This window comes from Dasypus novemcinctus, chromosome 4 (genome assembly GCF_030445035.2).
Source record: "Dasypus novemcinctus isolate mDasNov1 chromosome 4, mDasNov1.1.hap2, whole genome shotgun sequence".
NCBI classification, from domain to species: Eukaryota; Metazoa; Chordata; class Mammalia; order Cingulata; family Dasypodidae; genus Dasypus; species Dasypus novemcinctus.
In genome coordinates, this window is record NC_080676.1 from 103,411,620 (window position 1) to 103,435,339 (window position 23,720).

At 38.9% G+C, this 23,720-nt stretch overlaps 2 protein-coding genes across 7 annotated transcripts in view; one reads left to right on the forward strand and one right to left on the reverse strand.

The window, feature by feature from the left end:
• Positions 1–23,720, reverse strand: part of CMSS1 (cms1 ribosomal small subunit homolog) — a 417,987-nt gene that overhangs the window by 128,085 nt on the left and 266,182 nt on the right. For 2 of the 6 annotated variants that reach the window (XM_071214865.1, XM_004479216.4), the window contains exons 2-3: positions 18,300–18,361; positions 18,134–18,178 (exon numbers count right to left, since the gene is read on the reverse strand). The exons of 3 other annotated variants lie outside the window; for them this stretch is intronic. In XM_071214865.1, the coding sequence (XP_071070966.1) occupies positions 18,134–18,178; positions 18,300–18,351 (97 nt within the window). In that variant the 5' untranslated portion in view covers positions 18,352–18,361. The remainder of the gene's footprint in view (positions 1–18,133; positions 18,179–18,299; positions 18,362–23,720) is intronic. One more of the 6 variants, XM_071214867.1, reaches the window with a different exon arrangement.
• FILIP1L (filamin A interacting protein 1 like) overlaps positions 1–23,720 on the forward strand; it is a 319,853-nt gene that overhangs the window by 36,939 nt on the left and 259,194 nt on the right. The window lies entirely within an intron of this gene.

Consider the following 23,720-nt stretch of genomic DNA (forward strand, 5'->3'; position numbering starts at 1 on the left):
TGTGTATCTGTATCATCCAGGGTACTTGTTAAAATGCAGATTCTTAGGCTCTACCTCTCACCACATTGTCCAGGGGTACTCCTGGGAATCTGCATTTCATCACATTCCCCAGGTGATTTTGATGCTCATGAAAGTTTGAGAAACACTCTTTAAAGGGACTGTCTCAGGGATTATAATAAAAACTATGTATCTCCATCCCTCTAAGCTAGCTTGTGAGAGCTTTAAGAAGAGTGATGAATTTATTACAACAGAAGGGCAGAGTAAAGGTTAAAAGAAGCTGGGAAATACCTAAAGTTGATATCATTTTAACTTTGTGATGCATTTAATTTCTCCCATGGTGAATTTTGAGTTGCTTGATCCATCTTCTTCAAGCTTCTAATCCTTTTCTCAATATTCCATGGGGACCTTTGTTAGAGATTACATTGTACCACGTGAGTTCATTAAACTTTAATAAAAAGAAAATAGGAAAACCCTACATTCTTACCTATTTTATTTTGTGAGTTCTTTTTAAGTAATAGGGGTATCAAACTTGATTTTTTTTAGATAACCATAAGAGTGAAGAGGCATAAAAATCATCAAATGGTGATAATTCCCCAAATCTAGGATTTACCATAGATTTTGTTTTGTTCTGAAATGTGAATATAGGTATCTAATGTTTTGGGAAATCACATAATCTTAAATAAAATAACAGAACTCCACAGTTAAGAGAAAATCGTAACTGTGGCTTTGGAAGACTGTTCTGATTTCACAGTCTTACAAAGAAGTTTAATAACCAGAAGTGATATTGGCTGAACCTATCCAAAAATTGAAAATCTACTCTTTTGCTGATAAGATAAAATACCTCTTCTGATTTTTAAAATTACTTACAAAATAAGTTCTTCTATGTACTTCAATGCAACCAAAGACATAAAGAATGCCAAATGCAATATTCTTGCAGTCATTCATTCAACAAATATTTGCCACTCTTCCTGTCAGGTGGAGGTTGTTCCCTCTTACTTTGACTCTGGACTGGCCTTGGGGCTGTTTTGACCAATAGAATGCAGCAGAAATCACCTTCTACCATTTCTGAGTGTAAGAAAGCTATAAAATGGCCAGGCGGCTTTTACTTTTGTACTCTTAGGAGCCAAAAATTGGGGTTCAACTTCTGAATGCTGAGAGGAATCTGGAGAGAGGCCTTGGAGGATGAGAGGCCATTGTACTTTTCAGCCTGTTTCAGGCTCACTGAGCTCTCAGCTGATTGCTTTGTGGTGAGACCTTGGCTATAACACCTGGAGAAAAGCTACCCAGCTGAGCCCAGTCAATAAATAATAAATTGTTTTGAGTCACTAAGTCTATAGTGGTTTTTATGCAGCAGTTGAGAGCTACAGCAAACAAATTAATTACTTTTTGAAAATTAATTTCCTTTCTCACTTCTTAGTTGTTTCAACTGAGCAGTGAGACTAAGTATATGACCACCAATACGATGTTGTATTCCAAAATGCTAAGATGAGATTATTACCAAACTAGTATGCATTGTTACCTTAAAAAAACTAATTCTAAGTTATAAATAGAATAATGCAATATTGTTAGCATAATTAATAATCTTTTAGCTCTGGCTATTATACTATTGACATTCTATTTCAGAGTCTGAATAAATGAAACCCATTTCCCCCAATCTCTATTTTAAAAAGTCCCATTCTTAATGAATTCATTTCATTCTGTGTTATTTACATTCTAAGCTAAATCTCTTAGGGTGAAAGATTATTTTGCAGTTTTCCCACCTGGAATGCTGTTCCCCCTCTCCTCTTCATTTACCTAAATATACACTGCTTGGCATTAACTTTTTTTTTAAGATTTATTTTATTTACTTATTTTCTCCCCCTTCCCTTGTAGTTTTGCACTCATTGTCTGCTCCTCTTCTGTTTAGGAGGCACCAGGAACCAAACGTGGGACCTCCCATGTTGGAGGAAGGCACCCAATGGCTTGAGCCACCTCTGTTCCCTGGCATTAATTTTCTGTGTTATAAACTTTTTAAAGACCTGATCCAGCCTTGTCCTAGTAGATAAACACCTATTTGTTGATTAACTGCTTTAGAATTTGGTTGCTGACCTGGAACATTCTACTTGAGGTACAAATATTTCTGCTTCTAAAATTGTCAAATAAAGAAGATGAGTTTGGTCCTTTCCTAAGAGCTCACTTCTTAAAAGTACAGTGCATCACTGTTTGGGAGCTCACATGGATAATGGCAGAGAGTCTTTTTATGATGGCATGCTGCCATTTGCTGGGAACTCTTTGCATGGCAATTAACAGGTATCCCAGGATGCCAGGAACACAGCTTTGTCTGTGACCTTGGGAGACCCAACCAGAATCTATAGACAATCATGTAAGTGTACCCTGGCCAGCCTTGTACTGAAATGCATCTCTAAACAAATGAGTGTTTTGATTTCTCATATGGAGAAGCAAAGGGTCTTCTGGGAGGAGGCATCTCCTGACTGAACCATAAACTGAAAATTAACTCTGCCTGTATTGTATTTTTAATTGTCCAGGGCATCATTCCAGGCAAGAAAGGATAGCAGAGTCACAAAACACTAAGTCTGGATGACGCTCAGGCTACATAAATGGCCTTATTAAACAATTTTATTAATGACCTGGAAACTTCAGTAGAAATTTCATTAATAAGTTCCTCAGATGGCATTAAGCATAAAGGTGATAGGGGAGACAAAGGCCAAACAATATTAATGGATCTGTAGAGATCAGAAATATGGGCTGTAAAGTACACCATGAGGTCAGTCTGGCAAAATACAAAAAGAAGTGTGAACAGCCAGGAAAAAATAACTCAGAAGACTGACATTCAGTGGGTGGATAAAACCTCGAAAGCATGTCAAAAGCAACTGGGTAGATAATGTAACCCACAAAATAGATAAGATTTTGCAATGTAACAGAAATAGCAAAGCATAAAGTCTATGCCAAGCTGCCCATCAGAGGGCCTCAGCCAAGACAATGGTTAAGAAAGAAGGAGAAGGGAGAAGAGGGAGGGAGGATGGAAGGAAAGAAGGAAGGGAGGGAGGGAGGGAGGGAGGGAAGGAAGGAAAAAAAAAGATGAGTGAAAACAACTCAGCTCTTGAGTCCAAGAGTATCAGCACCTCAACCTCTGGATTTAAACATTCTTTCAGAAAGATGAAAAGTAGCTTAGAGGCCTTTAGAGGGAAATTTTTTTTTACTGGGATAGGCATATGATGACAGTTTAAATTAATGAAAAGGACAAAACTCTGTTGAGCAATGATAAAAAGACGTATTTAATTTTGCTCAAAATTATTGTTTACATTTTAAGGGCTTTCCAGGCAAGATAATTAACAAATACATTTCTTAGTTATACATATGGTAGATGAAAAAGTGAATTTACATGTATAAAGCCATGTCAGTTGACAGAAGTCTCAGGATCACAGAATTTTAGAGAAGCGAGGGATCTTAGCGATGATTTAGTTCAGTGACTTAAAAGTGAGGGCTGACAGACACCTGGAGAGCTCGTTAAAAAACGAAGCTCCTTAGCCCTTAGGGAGCTCTCCTCTATACTAATACCCCAGAGGGATTACTGGATTAGCCTGACAAGCACTACAGATTTACAGGCCGCCTTTTATAGATAAGGAAACTTGCCCAAGGTCAGGTACTATCAGTCCTCATTCCCGGTCCAAGGCTGTTAAAACTGCTCTGGGATGAAACTCTCCCCAAATCGCTAAAGTTCCCTTAAAGCAGGAGTTCTTAACCTTTTTTGTTCTAAGGACTCCTTTGCCAGTCAGATGAAATTATTTTTGAATTTTCAATTCAAGCTCATGGACCCCCTGAAATCTTTCCGCGGACCCTTTGACGGTCCGTGGGCCCTGGTGAAGAACCCTTGCCTTAAAGATTAGTTTATTCCCATGTTGTATGAGTTTTCTGAGATCTTAATTTATATTCTAGACATTGCTTCATTTAATTTAATTTTGTGATAAGGGAGAAAACAGGAAAGAAAATAGAGAATGAAGATTGGGGTAGAAAGTAGAAAGAAAAAATTTCAGACAAGCCAGAAGCAGGACCAAGAAAAGACTAAGTAGCCTCTGGATAGAATGACATAATATCTACATATGTGAAGTTAAATCATGCTCTGAACATGCCCTTCAGTCCATTCCACTCTCCCCAAAAATATACACTTAGAAGAGGATGGCAGTGTTAAGGATCCACTCCCCAAATCCTAGATTATTTATAAATACAAAGTACTGGGAAACGGACTTTGGCACAGTGGTTAGGGCGTCCGTCTACCATATGGGAGGTCCGCGGTTCAAACCCCGGGCCTCCTTGACCCGTGTGGAGCTGGCCCATGCGCAGTGCTGATGCGCGCAAGGAGAGCCGTGCCACGCAAGGGTGTCCCCCGCGTGGGGGAGCCCCACGCCCAAGGAGTGCGCCCCGTAAGGAGAGCCGCCCAGCGTGAAGGGAAAGTGCAGCCTGCCCAGGAATGGCGCCACCCACACTTCCCGTGCCGCTGACAACAACAGAAGCGGACAAAGAAACAAGACGCAACAAATAGACACCAAGAACAGACAACCAGGGGAGGGGGGGAAATTAAATAAATAAATAAATCTTTAAAAAACAAACAAACAAACAAAAAAAACCTAAGTACTATGTCAAGGAGAGAAAGACAGAACCACAAGCTGTTCTGTATTTAAAGATCTTCTTAGTTTTTTAACTCTCACGAACTTATTGTTTCAATAACTCAACAATTGCTAGCCACAATTTTAAAGAAATTAAACCTAATCTCTCATCTTCCTATTCCCATAATCATGTAACACCTTTAAGAATTCTACTACCTTACAGATCCCTCACTTATAATGACCTCTTATAACTTCTGTCCTCTTCCACTTTTGACTATCAGGAAAAGAAGTGATTTTTAAAAGTATAATAAAGCTTCCATGGAATAGGACTTAAAAAAGGAAGAGAAGTTCAAAGACGTTCAAAGAAGTTCTTAAAAACTTCTTAAAAAATTTGAAATCTCTGCCTCATCACTATAAACCTTTCCCTTCAGTAAAGTGAAGAACCGATGAAAAACAAATTACAGCTTGCCCCACACCCATTTCTGTGGCAGCAATTAGTGTGTTCTAGATAGTTCTCCTGTCTCGTTAGGCATCTTATTTTTAAAGGAACCATGTTACAGTGATAAGGCCCTTTTTTCACAAAATCTAGCTAGGGTGTGCTTCAGATTGGCTCTAGTCACAGCCAATTCTGATTTTGAGGGTTTTAATCTTAAAAAGATAATCTGGATTTGCCCCCAAGGAAACCAAAACAAAATAGAACTAAGATGGATTAGTAAAATAATAATGAAAAGTGTAAGAGGTTAAACTAGCTTTAATAAACTCACCTTTACAAAAAAATTATGAGAAAATTGAATGTTTGACGTGCAGAAGTGAGATGATTAAAAAAAAAAAGGAATTGAGGAACAAATTTCAGATGTCTCCCCCAAAGCACAAGTTTTACTAGTTTTCAAGAAAAGGAAAGCTCATATTTAAAATAATTTGGCAAACATTGGCTATAGAATGGTCTTGCAAAAGGATTTGTGGAACATAAGAGAGTCATAGGGAAAGCAGTGAAAAGAAGATATGTATTCAAGCTACACTTTAGAGAGGAAAACAAATTCCAAATAACAAGTTATTACAAAGAAAGAAGGCTCCTGATTTCTCATAAAGTCACTGCACTGATATCTTGTCTATTCCCAGAGTGCAGGGAGCAGCTTCAGTAGAAGTCTTTGCTGTGTGCTTCCAAGCAGCTTCGGAAGTCTGTGCCTTTAGGGCCCAGAGGGCCTTACTGATTGAAAGCTCTGGTATTCCACAGCAAGATAAACAGCTCTGGATTCTTCTTTAATGACAACAGTGTATCGGCCCCTTTTGAGGTTACAACATACATAAACAGGATATGCCTCATATTTTCCAGTTGTGGAGGAGGGAATGAAAAAAAAAAAAGCCCCCGCAAACATTTTCCTGCAGTTAACTATGGAAGACAATTTTGCTTGTACTTGCATGGACAACTGAAAAATGGGGAAGGAACCACAGGGTGGAAAATGTTCCCAGAAAGGAAACAGGAAAACTATTATCTCTTGTATGTGTGAGAATATGAGAGGGCAATCAAAGACATTAAAGCTCTGATAAAGGGAGAAAGGTAACGCTGGTTGCTAGCAATTTAACATGAAAGAATGCAAGCATAAGAGGCAGATTTTCCTTGTAATAGGGGGAAGAAAGAACTCAAAGTCGTCCTGGTACCCAAAACTACAGAGGTATCAAATGGGAGGTCTTGCCCAGCATGCAACCTGCTCCTCACTTCAAATGCTAAGGTGAACACTGGCTGTCATGCTAGTAGGGAAGCCAGGAAGCTATTTCCCAGGACCCCTTGAGGTTCAGTGCTTAGCACTGAAAACTTCCCAGCCTTTTTTGAGAAACTCTAACAAAATGTTCCAATAAAAATACTTAAAAAATTCATTCTCTCGTACTGTGGGCTCAAGCTCCTTATTTGGCTTTTGTCTAGCATCTAAGGGGAAAATCTCAGATTTGGGTTTTCTTGACCTAGGCCTACATGTTTCTCCCCTTTCAACCCTCCTATCCCATTATTTTCCAGGAAGTTGCAGAAAAAAGTTATTTCACTTGTAATTAAATATATACTTCAGTGATATGAAAGCTCGCTTCATTTTTTGTCAGCATTCGGCAAACTTTTTCTATAAAAGGCCTGAAAGGAAATATTTTAGGCTTTGATGGCCATGCAGTCAAATTGTTCATCACAAGAACAATTCTGTTGTAGTACAAAAGTAGCCAAAGACAATATGTAAACAAATGAGTGTGTGACTTCCAATAAAACTTTATTTTGAAAAACATGTGGCAGGCCAGATTTGGTCCACAGGACATAAGACATGACTCCTGGTATGAGGTCACACCCATTCAATAAATAGGGTTCTTAAAAAAATGATGGGCAACTCCCATGGTGTGTCCCTGGCACTGTTCGAAAGGGAGAAGAGTAAACCCCTATACACATAATGGGGTGTCCGTATATCAGTGCCAGTATATAGGGAAGAAGTCTGAAAAACGGAACTAGGAAGCTTGTCTCAGGCTCACCCTCTGAGAATTTGTCCTGAAAGCAAAAAGCACATTGCAGACATTAAAGCAGTGTAAGAAACAATTACCCAGGAAGGATGAAAATCTATTTCAAAAGGGGTTGAAAGGGCATTCATTCAAATTCCTGTAAACTATAAACAGGGAAATACTAAGCCCACTAGCAAACACAAGCTCAGGAAAAGATGCAGGCGCCACAGCTCCATGCAGGCTCAGATAAGACAGAGAAGACCCTGCACTTTGCATTTGTCTTGGGTTGATCTTCTTGATAGGAGGTCTAGGCTCTGAAGGAGACTACTAGCCAAAGCAAAACCAATTTTTAAAGAATGTAAATGTTGCTTTTTGTTTTGGTCTGTTTATTTTGATTAGTTCCTGGCATTCAAGGAAATCTTCCTTGGATTACTAATTGGATACAAATTTAAGGAACAGACAGCTCAGGGACTGTATCTCAGAGTTAACACTTTAAAATGTTAAAATGTACAGGGTGCAACAAAAGATTACAAGACAAACAAATAAACAAAACAAAACAAAAAACAGGAAATGCTGACCCACTCAAAGGAACAAGAAAAAAATCCAGAAACCATCACTGAAGAGGACCACATTTTGGACTTAGTGGATAAAGATTTTAAAATAGGATCCTCAATATGCTTAAAGAGATAAAAGAAAATATGGAGAAAGAACTAAAGGATATGAGGGAAACAATGAATGAACAATGTGGGACTTTCTGAGATTTTCAATAGGAACTAAATAGAAATACTGGAGTTGAAGAACAAATAACAAATGAAACATTGCCTAGCTGGTTTCAACAGCATCTTTGAGGTGGCTGAAGAAAGAAATCAGTGATTCTGAAGACAGGACAATTGAAACGATTCAGGCTGAGGAGCAGAAAGAAAAAAGAATAAAAGAGAGCAAACAGAATCTAAGGTATCTGTGGGATATAATCAAACATACCAATATATGCATTATGAGACTCCTAGAAGCAGAAGAAAAAGGGGCAGAAGGAGTAGTCAAAGAAATTACGGTAGGAAACTCCCCAAATTTAATGAAGACATTAATTTGCATATTCAAGAAGTCCAGTGAACCCCAAACAGGATAAACTCAAAGAGAAGCATGCCTAGGCACACAGTACAATTACAAAAGTGGTCATTAATTGTAACAAATGTACTACAGCAATGCCTGTGTTAATAATGGGGACGGTATACAGGAACTCTGTATTTTATGCATGATTTTTCTATAAACTTGTAATTTGTTTAACAAATAAGCAAACAAAAAATGGTAGGCAGACCTAAGGTAGATGATGTTTCTTTTATATGAACATTCACATGAATTGGCTAAACTATTGGTAAATGTACATAAAGATTTTTCAAAAGTGCTATTCAAACATATGCTATCATCATTATTTTCCCTACCTTCAGTTTCATCAACAGTGGCTTCAATATTCACTCATTTTGGTGAAATTTTCAGTGAGAGGAAATGGGACAGGTAGTTTATAGGGAAAGGAGAGAATTATTTTTTCTGATTAAAGTATCTCATGGGTTCCTAGAGCTGAGAACCTCTATTTGTTGGCAATTTGTCCCAAATCAACAGTGATCAATTATCAATTGGGGTCAGGTGATATAAGTTCTCACCACCTCTCTCCAGCACATAATTCTGTATTTCAGCTGAGCTAATGCAATCTCCTGTTTGTGGAGGGCAACAAAGATTTCATAATTGTTGCAAAGAAAACTGTATCAGCTGGAGTGTGGGATGGGGTTGGACGGTTGGTTGATTGACATTTGAGATCCTGGAATGAGAGACCAGAAAAGATGCCACAACATTACAAAATACCTCAAGATATACGCATCAATCCAAACTCTGAGTCAATAGGTAGAAGGGAACCAAGAAGCCAACCAGAGGCAATTCTGTGACTTGAGTCCCAAGCTTGAGTCAAAATCAATCTCTCTAAAGGAGAGATTTTAGAGATAAGATCAAATATGAGCCTGGATTTGGAAAGTCAAGATGCAAGTCAAAATGTAGGGAACAAACTGGGGCAGCTTGTCATTGAGAAATTGTCTGACTGAATAATCCTTGGGCTTGGAGAGACAGAGCTGAAAGATTTTAGGATTTGAGATTTGCTGTGGCTAAGATCAGTGTACTCTGAATTCAGAGCTTATTGCCTAGTGCTTTGTCCTAAAATATGGTTCATGTGAGACTCAAGAGGGTGATGAGTCCAATTTGCTCATCTGTAATAATACAGTCCTAAGGCAATCAAACACGATTAGCTTGCCACAGGGAAGTTTGGTCCCAGAGCTAGCTAGCTCTGTAGTAAGAGTTCTATATATTTCAATTTCAGACTGGTATAAGATATCAAATTATAAAAATGTATTTAGCTGACCTTTCAAAGCCCTCTTGAGGACACCTGTTCATTGGTTCACACTTGGGAAATAATGCAACAGAATGCCCAGTGAGGGTGGACCTTGAGAAACTTTAATCACCTTCACCAGGCTGAAAGTTTTCACAGAGACTCCCTTCTGGAGGAAACCAAGAGCTGGCAGCAGCTGACAGGAAAAGGGAGGAGGGCAGGAAGATGAGGATGGCAAGAGGTGAAGTTAGGAGGGAAAGCTAGACACGAATCATTGGGGAAGAACAAACAGTCTTGGCCAGGAAAGGCAATGTAGGAACAGGGTAAGAGAAGGACCAGAGACATGGACCAAGATAGATCTTTCCAGGAGTTAGCATCCCATGCTGGCCCCAGGATATCACAGATGGCTCTCAGCTCTTATTAGAACAAGGGCTGTGGAAGACTTGCACCCTTCAGTTTTTCTGAATATCCTCTATCCCTTTCCCATGTAAGTTTTAGTGAATTTTGTGAAACGTGGGCAGCCTTAGGGTATGGAAAGAGCATTGATTCTGACTGTCTTTCTCAGCAGTGGGCCAGGCTGTAGCAAGATAGAAGCTGACAATATTAGCAGGGAACTAAACACCTATAGAGACAGTTCTCTTCCAGCAAACAGAAGATCACGGTCCATACCCCAACTCTCCTCTTAACCAACAAGTTCCTCCATTTTACTGGCTACTTGTCTAGCAAAGGAAGCCTCTTAATTAAAAGGTGGGCTGTGTGAGAGAAAGTTATGGTAAAACCTTTTTTTTTCCCATTTTTTTCCCATTATTCCTCTGGAATAAATGATGGACTATTTTTTAATAGTGTTGTCTAAAATAGGAGACAATTGTAAGCAATTGGAAAAAAAGGTCATTTACGAGGAAATGCTAGTCCACTCAATGAAAAGAGTAGTTTCTCTTTTTTAAATGAAAAAATTCTTTGCTTTATTTTTCCTACATAACTGAGCATCTTAAAAGCAAAAAAAAAAAAGGCAGTACATATGTGAAAATTTAGTAAGGGAAATCACACAGAGAGAAACACAAATATTGCAGTCTTTACGCATAGGTGGCTTTTGATGAGGTTGGGGTAGCATCTTATTAGCAGCAAGCATTCTCTTAAACTTGCACAAGGTTAATCTGTAAATTACATACCTGGCAATGTACATAGGTTGAAGCTTAAACTGATTAGGAGAGTAAAGCAAAATCTAATCCAGGCCTAAGAAAAAGGAGAGCATTCAAAATCAGTACTAGTATGAAAATATACTTTTGATTCATGGGTAAGAAGAGCCCAAATATTCATACCTGTGTTTCAGACACCTCTATCAGTTTTACTCTTATCAATCATTTTCCTTTTACTATATATGGTAATCAACTTTCCCCAAAAATTTGTAAAGAAGAAATGATTGCACCCAAAAGAAAATCTAATCTCAATCAATATTCTAGGTCAACATTCTATGTTTCTCACATTAATGTGATTCATACCTGGGCTCTGGCCATAATAGGGGTGAGCAAAGAGCATCTAGTGCCAGTCATTTGGTAATAATTATCAAAACCATGGCCTCTTCTTGGTATGTCTTATGGCAATGCCATGTGTGTATACATAATAAAATGCCATTAATTTTTAATATGTGAGTTTTCTATTTGAAGATCAAAAGAGTTAAGAATGATCTATTTGAAATGAGATGGCAAAAAATTAGAAATATTATAATATCTCACAATCTCCCACAGATTTTAATTGCCCTAACGAAACCAGACTTCTTTTTTTAAGTTTGCCAAAATACACTGGAATTAATTTAAGCTTTAAAGCCTTCTCCTGTCCAGGGCAAATATCAGCTTCCTCTTTTATGGCAAATCCACTATTTCTGCTTACATCCTCACAAATGGATTGGCTCCCGTTACCCACACCAATTCTGAATTTTCTGGCAGAAAAAAAAAACCTGACAAAACAGGTTACTTGTATTTTTATTGGTTCCTTTAGACAATGACAGCATTTCCTGAAAGGCTTTGCCAGGAAACTATTAACATCTGTGAAAAAAAGTGAAAGTTCTTATTAATATAAACTGTCTGGTGCCCCTGGAGACTATAGCCTTTAAACTGTGATACAACAGGCTGCCGTATCAGAACTCCAAAAAACACGATCAGAGAAGAAGAAGTGTTTTACACTAAGCTATTTCTTCCATTCCTCTTAACTATTTGCTATCCTGGAGCTGAGTAGCTGCTGAGCTGGCAGTATCAATTAAGGCTGTAGCACAAATTAGGTAATTCATTTGGGTAATTAATGAATCCTTTCCCAAGCAGAAGGTGGAAGAAGGCCTATACCTGAAAGAGGAGAGTGTGGATTTCCCCACAAACAGAAAGAAAAGAGACACTCTAATACCTAGGTGCGGAAACAGAATTACCCCTTTTTAAAGGACTGCTGAGATTTTGCTAATGCTAGAAACCCACCATTTGAGTGCTTGACATTGTTGAACCTAAAAGAAGCACAGATTTGCAGACTTGAAAATAAACTGAACAAAATTGGTTGGAGGGAAATAGACGTGGCTCAAGCAACTGGGCTCCCATCTACAATATAGGAGGTCCAGGGTTAAATGCCCAGGGCATCCTGGTGAAGGCAAGCTGGCCTGTGTGGCAAGCTGGCCCACATGGAGTGCTGCCCCGCGCAGGAATGCTGCCCTGTGCAGGAGTGCTGCCTCACGCAGGAGTGCCAGCTCATGAGGAGAGCTGAGGCAGCAAGATGAGACACAGGGGATAGACAATAGGAGACAGAGCAGACCTGAGGCAGCTGAGGTGGTGAAAGAGAATGATTGCCTCTCTCCCACTCTAGAAGGTCCCAGGATGGGTTCCTGGAGCCACCTAATGAGAATATACACAGATACAGAAGAACACACAGCAAATGGACACAGACAGCAGACAATGGAGGTAGGGTGAGAAATAAAATAAAAATAAATCTTAAAAAAAAAAAATCTGTTGGAGGCACTGGGTCTTAGGAGGCTTTCAAGTATTTCAAAGCACATATCTTTAAGTGCAGAAATCTAAGGTTACAATTGGTTTGTGGAGCAGAAAGGCTGCTCACTGCACTGATATCCTTCTATTTCACAGTGCCACCTTCTGGGTGAGGGCACCAACAAGCTGAAGTTTCCTTTCTTGGACTGCTACACAGTTTGAATTCACAGAAAGAAGAATTGTCTTGACTCTTTCCATTGTACACAGGACACTTAAAAGCAGTGCTCTCTATGGTGGCAAGTTCAGAAAGAAAAAGACATCTAGCACACTTATCTTTATTGTTGCCCTAGCCACCTTCAATTTAGTGATGAGTATTTCCTCCTCATTATTTCCTGTTTGAAATGTCCAAACAGGAAGTAGTATTAAAATAAAAAACATAACATACGGTCTTTGCATGCTAACTAGCTACATACACTTCTTAACAGCCAGATCCTTTAAAAGCAGGATGTTTTTCTCATTATTTTTAAGAGATAATAGTGCTCCAAAATGTATTCACCAAATGCAATGAATGTGCTGCAACGATGAGAGAGGTTGTTGATGTGGGAGGAGTGGGGTGAGGGGGGGTGGGGGGTATATGGGAACCTCGTATTTTTTTAATGTAACTTAAAAAAAATTAATAAAGAAAAAAATTTAAAAAAGTTAAAAAAAATAATTTTAAATGTCTCTTCTTGAAGAAGTTAATTCTATTCTCATAATTAACTCCCTTCAGGAGAATGTTTAATATCTGGCTCTAATACTGTACACAAACTCTGGGGTAGCTAAGAGAAACCTGTGGTTGAAGAAGAATGCAATGTCATAAAAAGCACTAGGTTCCAACCCTGGAATGTTAAAATAAAATACAACACCTACATCCTAAGTACTGTTCATTTAATGTTTTAACAGACATGCTGATTTCTCCTTGCTGGAGAAGAAGCTCTAGGTCTACAATGTCTCATCTGAAACTCCTTAACTAAAAGTGTTTCAGAATTTTTCAAAATTTAGAACGGTAAAATGATGCTTATATTATGTATTATATGACACTTCCAGTGGGTTCTTGGGCAACATCCACTCACCAAACATAAATATTCCTACAGAGAAATATATGAGTAGTCACACTAAATGGTTTAAAGATTCTAAATAGCTTTGTGTCAGTTGAGGACTTGGATTTCAGAACTGAGGACGGGGAACACAAGCCAGTCTTTTTTTTGTCCTCCCCCTGCCCCGCGCCTGCCCCTTGTTGTTTGCACTTGCTGTCTGCTCTCTGTGTCCATTCACGGCGTGCTATTCTGAGTCTGCTTGTCTTTTTTTCTAGTCTTTCTCTTTAGGAGGCACCAGGAACAGATCCTGGGACCTCTGGTGTGGGAGAGAGTCACTCAATTGGCAAGCTAGTCTTGATTTCAATGAAAAAGAGGTGAGCATTGACTGGCACAAAATTCTTTAAAAAGCTGAAAACCCTAATATTTTCCTTGGTTGCTTGATTTTGTGCAAGTTATTTAACATTTTTAGGCTCGGTTTTCTTAATGGTTACTCTGGGGTGGGATGAGAGTGGGAATGGCAGTAGATGGGGGTTCCAGGGTGAGTGGGAGTGAAACATTATTCGTTCAGTGCCTACAGAGTTTCAGACCTGCTAGGTGCTTCTAAGTTTTCAATATTATAAACAATAGAGTGAGAAAAAGCCAAGAAGCTAAATCTCTGCCCATTTCTCTTATGATTTCTCTGGTTAAAAGCCTTAAAATAAAATTGCTGGGTCAAAAGACAATACATCTTCATCTGTCTGTCTGTCTGTCTGTCTGTCTGTCTATCTATCTATCTATCCATCCACCCATCCATCTAACCATCCATTTCAGGCTTATGATATATGATGTTTAAAATGCTTTAAAGGCAATTTACATTCCTAACAGCAGTGTGCAAGAGCACGAAAGAAATAGTATTTATTTGATTAAATGTGTAATACCCTCACTGCCTTGGGTTTTTACAAAGGTTCCACATAATCCTCTGCAATTTAACCAAATGGTTATTCCTGAATTCCCACCATTAGTGGTAGATCCTAGGTCTGTTTGACTTCAGAACTTATCCTCATTCTAGGATCCCCAAGAGTTTTAAATTGAATTGTGTGGGGCATTGAAAGGGTCTTTGGAGATGCCTTGGGTCTCTGGGGATATGGAGTAGAACAAGGGAATGAATGAATTGTAGGGTGTGGGGGTAGTTTTGATTGTATCTGTTTATTGCGCTTCTATACTTTGCTGCTCTACTGTAGTATATCTAAAGGGCTCCTGAGTAGCCATCCTTAAAAACCTCTTTGAAATGACAGCTCACATGGCTCAAGGTTTTGGCAGAGAATACAGGAACTGTATTTTAAAGTATTCGTTTTTAAGCTATTAATATTTAGATATTAATCATATACTAGTACAACCAGTATATTACTGAAACTTGGATAGCCTAGATAAACTTGTGAAAACTAACGTGTTTTTCCCCATGAGGGCTCATATCGGCCATTAAGCAAACCTATGTTTGAATATAATATCTGCAATTTCAGATGATCTGACAGCATTTTAGGTGAAGTAACTTCACTTTCAAAACACTATTCAGTCATGTATAACAAAGGGAATGGGATCAATCAGACACAGGGATTTAGCAGATACTCCAAAGCCTTCACCTTCCTTACACATAAAACCCTCCCCAGATTACAAGTTAATAGTTAAGGTATGAGTTTTACATTCTCTGTATTCTTACTTGTTCCACAGGAGAGCCCCAAATAACTAGTGAAGATGCCAAGAAAGAGCAAGAGGAGACAGAAAGCGTCAGAATAATTCAGTCTGATTAAGGATCTTAGGGGACTAAGAGTCCATTGTGGCCACTGAGAAAGTGGACTTGGTTTAAAATTTCCCTAATTCACTAAAAAAATTTTTTAGGAGGTACTGGGGATTGAACCCAGGCCTCATACATGGGAAGCAGGCACCCAACTACTGAGCTATAATCACTCCCCTAAATGTTTTGAAAATGTAGGCAAAGCTGCTAAAATGCACAACTCATGTGTTTTACATGACTGGTACCCCAGGTTGGTGGCAGGTAACCCAATCAGAGTTTATCCTGGCTTTTCTACATCCAAAGCACACATGAGCTGGAAATCTGTATGCAACACACCTTTTTCAGGTGTCTTTATGAATCTGACAAACACAGACTCCTCTTTAAATGGAATATCCTTAGAGAAGATAAGGAATGACTGGCTATAGATATAGCCACATAAAATCATGAAACTGTGACCCAGGATTTCAGGAGTTAGTCTGGCCCCTGGGTTGTTTAAGAAGCACAGTCCTCCACATTATCCTTGCTTTAATCTCCACTATCCATGACATCACCATCCAAACCATTTATTTAGTCTGTTTTCAAGCTCACCACCACATGGCAAATGACTGTCTACATAAACAAAACAATTCAGTTCTATAAGAATTCTTTGCAATTCAGACCCCTGGAGAGAAAAAAAAGTGTAATTGCCATCTGAAACATACTGAAATTTCTGTAAGTGGTTTTATAAACGAGTGATTGACTTTCATTAAAAAAGCAAGGGGGGAAAAAACACCCATAAAAAGCTACAGGAGGCATTTTTGAATGTTGCAGACACAATGAAGTGAAGTCATGATACCCCTGTCAGTTCTTAGCTGTCAGAAATCTTCAACCTGAATTTAGCCATTAACAAGATAGCAAAGCAAAATGATTATAATCTCTTTAAGAGTAAAGAATGTGCCTCTAACTTCTCACAGCCCTTATAGAAATGGGTCTCAAAACACTGTCATGCATTAGAATAATCTGTAGAATTTTAAAAACACAGATTGCTGGGCTGCACCCCCAGAGTTTCCGATTCAGCGTTTGGGGTGGGGTCTGATAATTTGCTAGATGCCAAGTGATCTAGAAGTAGGGTCCAATAATTTGCTAGATCTCAAGCCCAGGTACCACCTTTGTGCACCACTGCCTTACAGTATTGTGCAGTGTACTAGGTAAATGGTAACTGGTCACTAACATTCATTGATTACATTGAATTCATCTTCATCCCTACCTGAAATGAGAACACCCACTAACATGCTGGTGCATTGGTTAGGTTTCAGAACTTGGTTATCAGTAATTGACCACCTGAAGATGAAACAGCAAGGAAAACAAACCAAACTGTTATCTGCATCTCAGTATCACAATGTGCCAGTCAGCTATGGGGCACTGTGGCAGTGGTAAAATGATTCCAGTGAGAACATTTTTAGTTAGGCAGAAAGAAGAGGAAGAGCAGAAAACCCCAGAAGAAATGTTAAGGAAAATGGCTTATATGATTGAAAATAATATCTAGGAGGAGGGTATTGAGTGGGAGAAGGGAAGAGTATTGACTTCATGTGATTCAAGAGAACTGAGATTGAATCCAAACTGCCATAATTTAAGCAGTATGACATTTGGCAAAATTAATTAATTTTTTAATTAATTTCCTTGCCTGTGAGTTAGACAATAACGTCTATCTTGAAGATCGAAGTGGTCTAGGAAATGTGATTTGGAGCAATGGTTGTCAAACTTTGGTGGGCATAAGAATTATTTGGAGATTTTGTTAAAGCATAAATGCTTATTAAAACACAGAATGCTGGGTCCCACCCCCAGAGATTTAGACTTATTAGGTCTGGGGTGGGGCCTGAGAATCTGCATTTCTGGTGCTTATTCAGCCAGTTCTCAGATGACACTTTGTGTGGCACTAGAGCAACAATCCATACTAAAACATCACACCAAAAAGATTGTTTTGTGTATATCTTGACTTTACTACTTACTGTGTTCTGTTTTATGTTGTAGTCATTTGGGTTCATGGTTTTCAGCCCTAGTAGAATGAAACCTTAGAGAAGGAACTGTGCCTTGTTCCTTATAACATACATAATGCCTAGCAGTGTTTTGCTATACACACACACATAAAACATATATTGGTAGAGAGATATGTATTACATAGACAGCAACTAGAATACATATTGTTTGTTTATTTTGGTTTCTTTTTTGCTCAAATCTTTGCCCTCTACCAATTTATCTACTGTGTGTGAATCCAAGAATCCAACTGCAGATTCTTTTCAATGACTAGTTGTTTGAAAAACCAGTCTTATGTAGTAGATGGCAACACCAAACTGATTAGAAGCATTCCTTTGCATGAGTAGGATTTGTCAACATGCCCTCAGTGAATCTGAGGCTAAAGAAAATCAATAAATGGAAATCACAAGTTCCATGAGGACTGTAAGCATTTTTCAAGTCTTCTGTCACAGTCTCCCTTTCTCCACTCCAGGGCCTTCTATTCTCCTAGAGAGCCAAAGGGTCTTTAACTAAGTTCTCTGCATTTGAAACTGGGCTGTATTGTTACAACAGAAAGTATGAAAACCAGCTTATGCCATAAATTAAGCCAATAAGTCATACAGCACACTTAATCCAGCATGGTGCTGGCAAGCAACACACCAGCCCCACAGCTGATGAGTAACTTTAATGGTTTTTCTTCTTTTTTTTTTAAAAGGCAGGGAGGTCTGCTGGAAAAAGAGAGACATTAGGACTGTAGAACTGGTGACAAATTTGTGCTGTAAGATACACAGGGAATATTCAGAAGTTTCGTCTAGTTTGCAGTAAATTAAACTGCAAAGCAGAAGCTCATGAAATGTTTACTTTGATACATCTTCCGCTTTCCCAATTACCTGATTCCGATTCCAAATGCATTCTCAGAAGACAATCTAGTATCCCTGGAAGGAAAGAGAACCTTTTAAGTTTATAGGAGTCCTCAAACTTAATTCCAAATTCTCCATTCTTTTGGAATCTTTGAAATCAGAGACAATGACAAAAACAAAATGAGGGTTCTTTTACCTGCTTCCAGAGGGTTCCGTAAGTTGAGATTTGGGAAGAGGCTTAGAAGCATCTTTTCCAACCTAAGGGTGAGCATTCAGTATTAACATCAATGTTGTTAAAGAATTTGGTTGACAGTATTTATACGTTTTGGTCTTTGGGGGAAATGTGGAGAGATTTTAACAATTAAGTTTCTTAACTATATTTCAAATAATGGAACAAATCAGTTTTTCTCTTTATTGGTGCTCTCTTTAAAGAGAGAAGAAATTAGATGCTTTTGAAAACCAGTTTTTCTCTGTGCCTAGAAGTCTAGAGTTTTGATACAGTTTTATCTAGGTTGATCTCTTTTCTTGTGACCTTATAAACTGGAAAAGACTAGCTAATCAGTTTTTTTTTTTTAATGAAAAGCCAAGCCACCCAATTAGAATAATCCTTAAAATTACTTTAAGACTGCCAAACATTGCACACTAATTGCTAATTGTTTAGAGTGTAGTAGACACTCAAGAGTTTTTAAATTTGGGCTATGAGGTTCTTCTTCTTCTTTTTTTTTTTTTAACACAAATTCTCCAAGAGAACACTAAGGCCATTTTTCCATGAAGTACAGTAAAGCTATTCAGATCATTTTTTCCCTCAGTTGCCTGAAATCATTATTACATTGAGGGGGGGGGATCCAATTTTAATTTTTTTTTAAGAATTAACTGGGGAGACAGGAAAAAGGAGAAGAAATAGAAGGGGTTATCTGGGAATAAGCTGAGATAAGAGTTCTGCAGTAAGCAGGATTTAGAGTGTCAAATAGCAGTGGGTGAGGGCATGGGCAGTTTAGCAGTAAGGAAAACAGGGTACTAGGAGGTAAAAGGACGACAAAAAAAATTTAATCCAGCTTCAGTTTCTTTCGGCTTTGGCAGCAATTGCCTCCAAATTACATCTCAGGATGCCTTGAGAACTCCTAGAATCTTAGTCTTTTTGAGTCAAAAGGAAGCTTATTTATTTCAGTTGTATTGGTCTCATGATGTCCAGTTTGTCCAAACAATTAAAAATTGGAGACCAGTTGTGACAGTAATTCAGGCTAGAAGTGATGAGACTTGAACCAGAGTGGGAGTAGGGTGAATACAGAGGAACCAGGACAAAGTTATTTCACAATCACATACCAGCCTGGAAGAAGGCTGGATTTCCTCAAGCCTCAGATACATAGTTTTTAAATTTTTTTCAGTTTTGAGATTTTTGAAATCAGGATGCTGCTTAGAATCAATGTCAAAAGACAGGCAGAAGGGGTTATATAGCTGTCATGGCCATGCATGTGCCAACACATAAATCTCTTGAAAGAGAATGTAGCATATTGAAGCTTTGAGAAGCTGGGTATGCCTGACTCTGTGAAGGCCTGGCAGCAATGCAGACCATAGCACAAACGACAAATCGAGAAGCAACAGATGCTGAGACTTAAAAGGTATTAAATCTTTTGTGCTAAAACAAGACAGGATTATCACAAATAGTGGACAATTCTAAATCTCTAAGTATTATTTGAGAGGCAGTATAGAATGGTGGTTAAAAGTGAAGGCTCTGGAGTCACTCTTCTTGGGTTTGAAGCCTGCCTGTGTTACTTCCTATATGTGAGCCCTTAGGTATATACATTATGTGCCTGTGCTTCAGTTTTCTCACCTAAAAATGGGGGAGAAAAATGGGACCTACCTCATCAGGTTGGTAAGGATGAAATGAATTAATATAGGTAAAACACTTAGAACAGTGACTGGAATATAATAAGGGCTCAAGAAATATTAGCTGTTGTGTTTGGTATTGTAATTATTACTCTTACTCTTATTATGAGGTAAAGCAATTTTTAAAAAATTTCCAGCTTCTTTCCCTTTATCTTTTCATTCTCTGGTGGAGGTACTAATAAGAAATAAATGATCAAAATGTGGGTAGGAAAAGGAAGAATAACTAAAACAAGAACCTGGAAGATGAACACCCTGCATGATCAGGTCTGGAATAACCAAGAATGCCTACAGCAGCCAAACACTAAAGTTCTGATCTCTAAGCAAAATTATGTAGGGTCCTCAAACATATGTGGCAATGTTCAGAAATCACATGCTTAGGTCCCATCTTAGATTGGCTGATTCCAACATCCAGAGGTGGTATCAGTTCCCTGATATGCAACTGGAGTCGTTATCTCACATGCACATGCTGTATACATTGGAAGGACAGCTCCTTTTTGCTACTTGAGTTTTTTTTTGAAGATTGGTATATATTCAAATATCTAAAAATTTCCTTTTTACTGACTTTCTGCTTTGATTGAAAAGAAAGGCCATTTTCATTGTGCTCATTTACTGGCTACTTAAGAGAGAAAGTATAACTAATACATGGAAGGGCACAGTGTGTGGTTTCTGAGCATGGCTGATGCTGAGAGTTCCTCACCACCTTGTGTACCCCGTGAGAATGTGGTTCTGCCACCTTCCTCCTCCCCATTTAAGAACCACAGAGGATTCAGTCATTAAACAGATCTGTATGACTCGAAGAAGTGCCCTACTTCTTTTTAAAACAGTGTTTTTTGTTCACAGGGAGAGGTGGCTAAGGTTTTTTGGTTTTGTTTTGTTTTGTTTCTTGGTTGGAGTGCTTTTCTAATTCTGTCTGATTTCATTTTCCTGTTCCTAGTTAGGGCATTGGCACATTGTACAGTTACCTTGCTGGGCCAGGGAAGCTTCCTCTCTTAGAAGTGTATTAGGAAGACAGTTTTTGGCTGTGGGTGTAATGGGGTGGAAGAGGAAGTAAGTGGGAAACAGGGGAAAGCACTTGGCAAGAGTCTCCTAATGGTTTCTCCTTACATGCTACTTTCACCCCTTTAACCCACCAAAAGATTTTATTTTCTAAAATAGCAGATCAACAAATCCTCAGTGGCTCCCCAAGACATTAAATTAAAGCTCCAGCTCTTCAGTCTGGCATTTGAGTCTACCCATCACATTACCCTGGTGGGTCTCTACTGCCTTTCCTAACATACTCCTTGGCCAGAGAGTCAGTTCCCTCAGATCCCCTAACATGTCCCACACATGTGAGGACACAAGCATCTGGAGCCCTCTTCCTCCCATCCCCCCAGTTCCTTCTTTTCCTTTCTAAGAACCCCTCTCGCAGGAATTGTCAGTGTCACTCATTACGTTTCTCAGTCATATTGGCCGTATTTTAAATTAATGATTTAAAAAATGTGTGATTTACCTCACTGACCAGACCAGAAGTCCCCAAACTGGAGGCCCAAGTGTTGAATTAAGTCCCACACACATGTTTTGCTTGGCCCACACAATGTTTTTGAAGAATGTGAATTACTTGCCAGCATTTTTTAAAAATCAAGAGACATCATACCAAAAAATCTGGATTTCTTACTTCTCTCAAAAAATTGGAAGCTCTGACAATGCTGGGCCAGCATTCCAGGATGGTTCCAATCAGCTGGAGCTGCGTAATAACTGGCCCCTTCTGAAGGGTGTATCCTTTCCACTTCGGCACAGTCCCAATCACTCCTCTGTCCTGTGCCTGGCCCCTTCCCGCTCACAGACTTTCCTGGCTCCTGCCTGCAGTCTTTTACACTTGTGACCTTTGACCTACACCCTAAGTCCTTGGAGGACCGGGGATTTGTCTTCATCTCCTGATCTCCTCAGCGCCTAGCACATTATTATTTGACATAACAGTTACTGAAAAATATTTCCTGAATGAATGGGAGAAAAGGAAGAATGGAAGAAGCAGATGAAAGAAGTGATGGATTGAGGATGAAAGGAGGCCATGGGTAAGGACACATGAGAGAAGCCTCAAGAAGGGTGTGAAATGGATGATCCACTCTCTTGAAGTGTCCAACAGTTAAAGCCCTTTAAGGAAAAAGAGAAAATTAAAACAGTTATTTAATTTTTAAAATGATAGCTTCTCAGAAGCTGAACAACAGAAACAACCTAGGTTAGCTAAGGAGGGTCTTCAACACCAAGTATACTTTACAATAGTGAAGTGAGTCAGTCTGTCCTTTTTAAAAAGAAAACCACAAAATATTTAACCTTACTTTGTACTGCTGGCTAGGTAAAACAAAAATTACCCATAAGGCAGCCTTCATTTTATATCTATCTACAACATCTCAAAAGAAAAACATGTTAAGAGATGCATGTTACCAAGGACTTTTCCTGAACTTGCACCAAATCCCTTCTCAGTGCCATCCAAGCTGCCCACTTCCACTCATATGTGCGTGAAATTCAGAAGGCCAGGAAGAACAGAGTCCCAGAATATTAAACACATCCCTCAGTGACCAAACACTGAGTTAAACTTAACAGATGAAACAGTGGCTCCAGAGAAGGAATGGCTTAACTCAATGTTCTAACAGAAGAGGTTTTTATGGCTTCCCCTTCTATAGAAAGCCTCTGTAATTTTATGGCTGAGCTAAACAGCCAAGAAAAACTGGCCTCACTGTTCTGTTGATGCCCTCCGGGTTTGAAAGTATAAAATGAAATGACTTGGTGATGCAGTGTTGGGGAATTCAGAGAAGAGAAGAGAAGTGGAAAGAGACTTTTCAACTTGTCCACTATGGCAGTAGGTGTTTGACTGGAAGTTTGAGGAACCAAAGCTGGGCAAAGCTTTAGATTTGGGATGTGAATGTCTAGAGCTGCTGGGTCAAAGAGGAGGGCACTAGTGAGAATCTTGTAGAAGCATCCAAGCACAGATATTGCCCTCACTGGACTATTTGTCAAGTTTTCTCTGTCTGGCTGCAGAGATGAACTCATTTTTCATTTTAAGAAATTACAACTTGAAACTCATACCTAGTTGTAAGTATCTGATTGTGCAAATTTTCAGTATAATTAAGGGCTTGTATCACAGTTTCTAAAGCCCCAAACTCTGTTCAGGTACTGTGGAGTACCCTAAGAAAGGCAGTGAAGTAGTAGTGAATTAACAGCATGGGCTCAGGTGTCAGGTAGATTTGAATCTGAGTCCTGGCTTTACCAGTGAATTGGGTGTGAGACCCCAGGAAAGTCACATAACCTTCTCTAGGCACCGTTTCCTCACCTGGAAAAGGAGAATAATAATAGTACATACTATATGGAATTATTTAGAGGACTGTATAAGGGAATGCAAGCAGAACACTCAGCATAATGCCTTGCAGAGAGTCAGTATACAATAGCTATTTTTATCAGCGTCTCTCAAAAGGCAGAAAGATTTAGGTGGTCAATTGTGTGAAAGGTTATCAGGATCTTTGATTAGTACATAAAAGTTGGCCTGGTATTGTGCTCATAGTTGGTAATTCTAAACAAAGATGACATCAGTGGTTGCTGACAGAAGAACATGGGCACCGAGTGATTTTTCCAGTAGCAGGGATAGGTTATGCTAAGCCAGCCATGTTCAACACTTACAATCTCTGTGATCAAATGCATGCATTTATGAAATAGCCGGGCAAGCAGGAACTGTTCGGCATGAAGTCAACTGACCCAT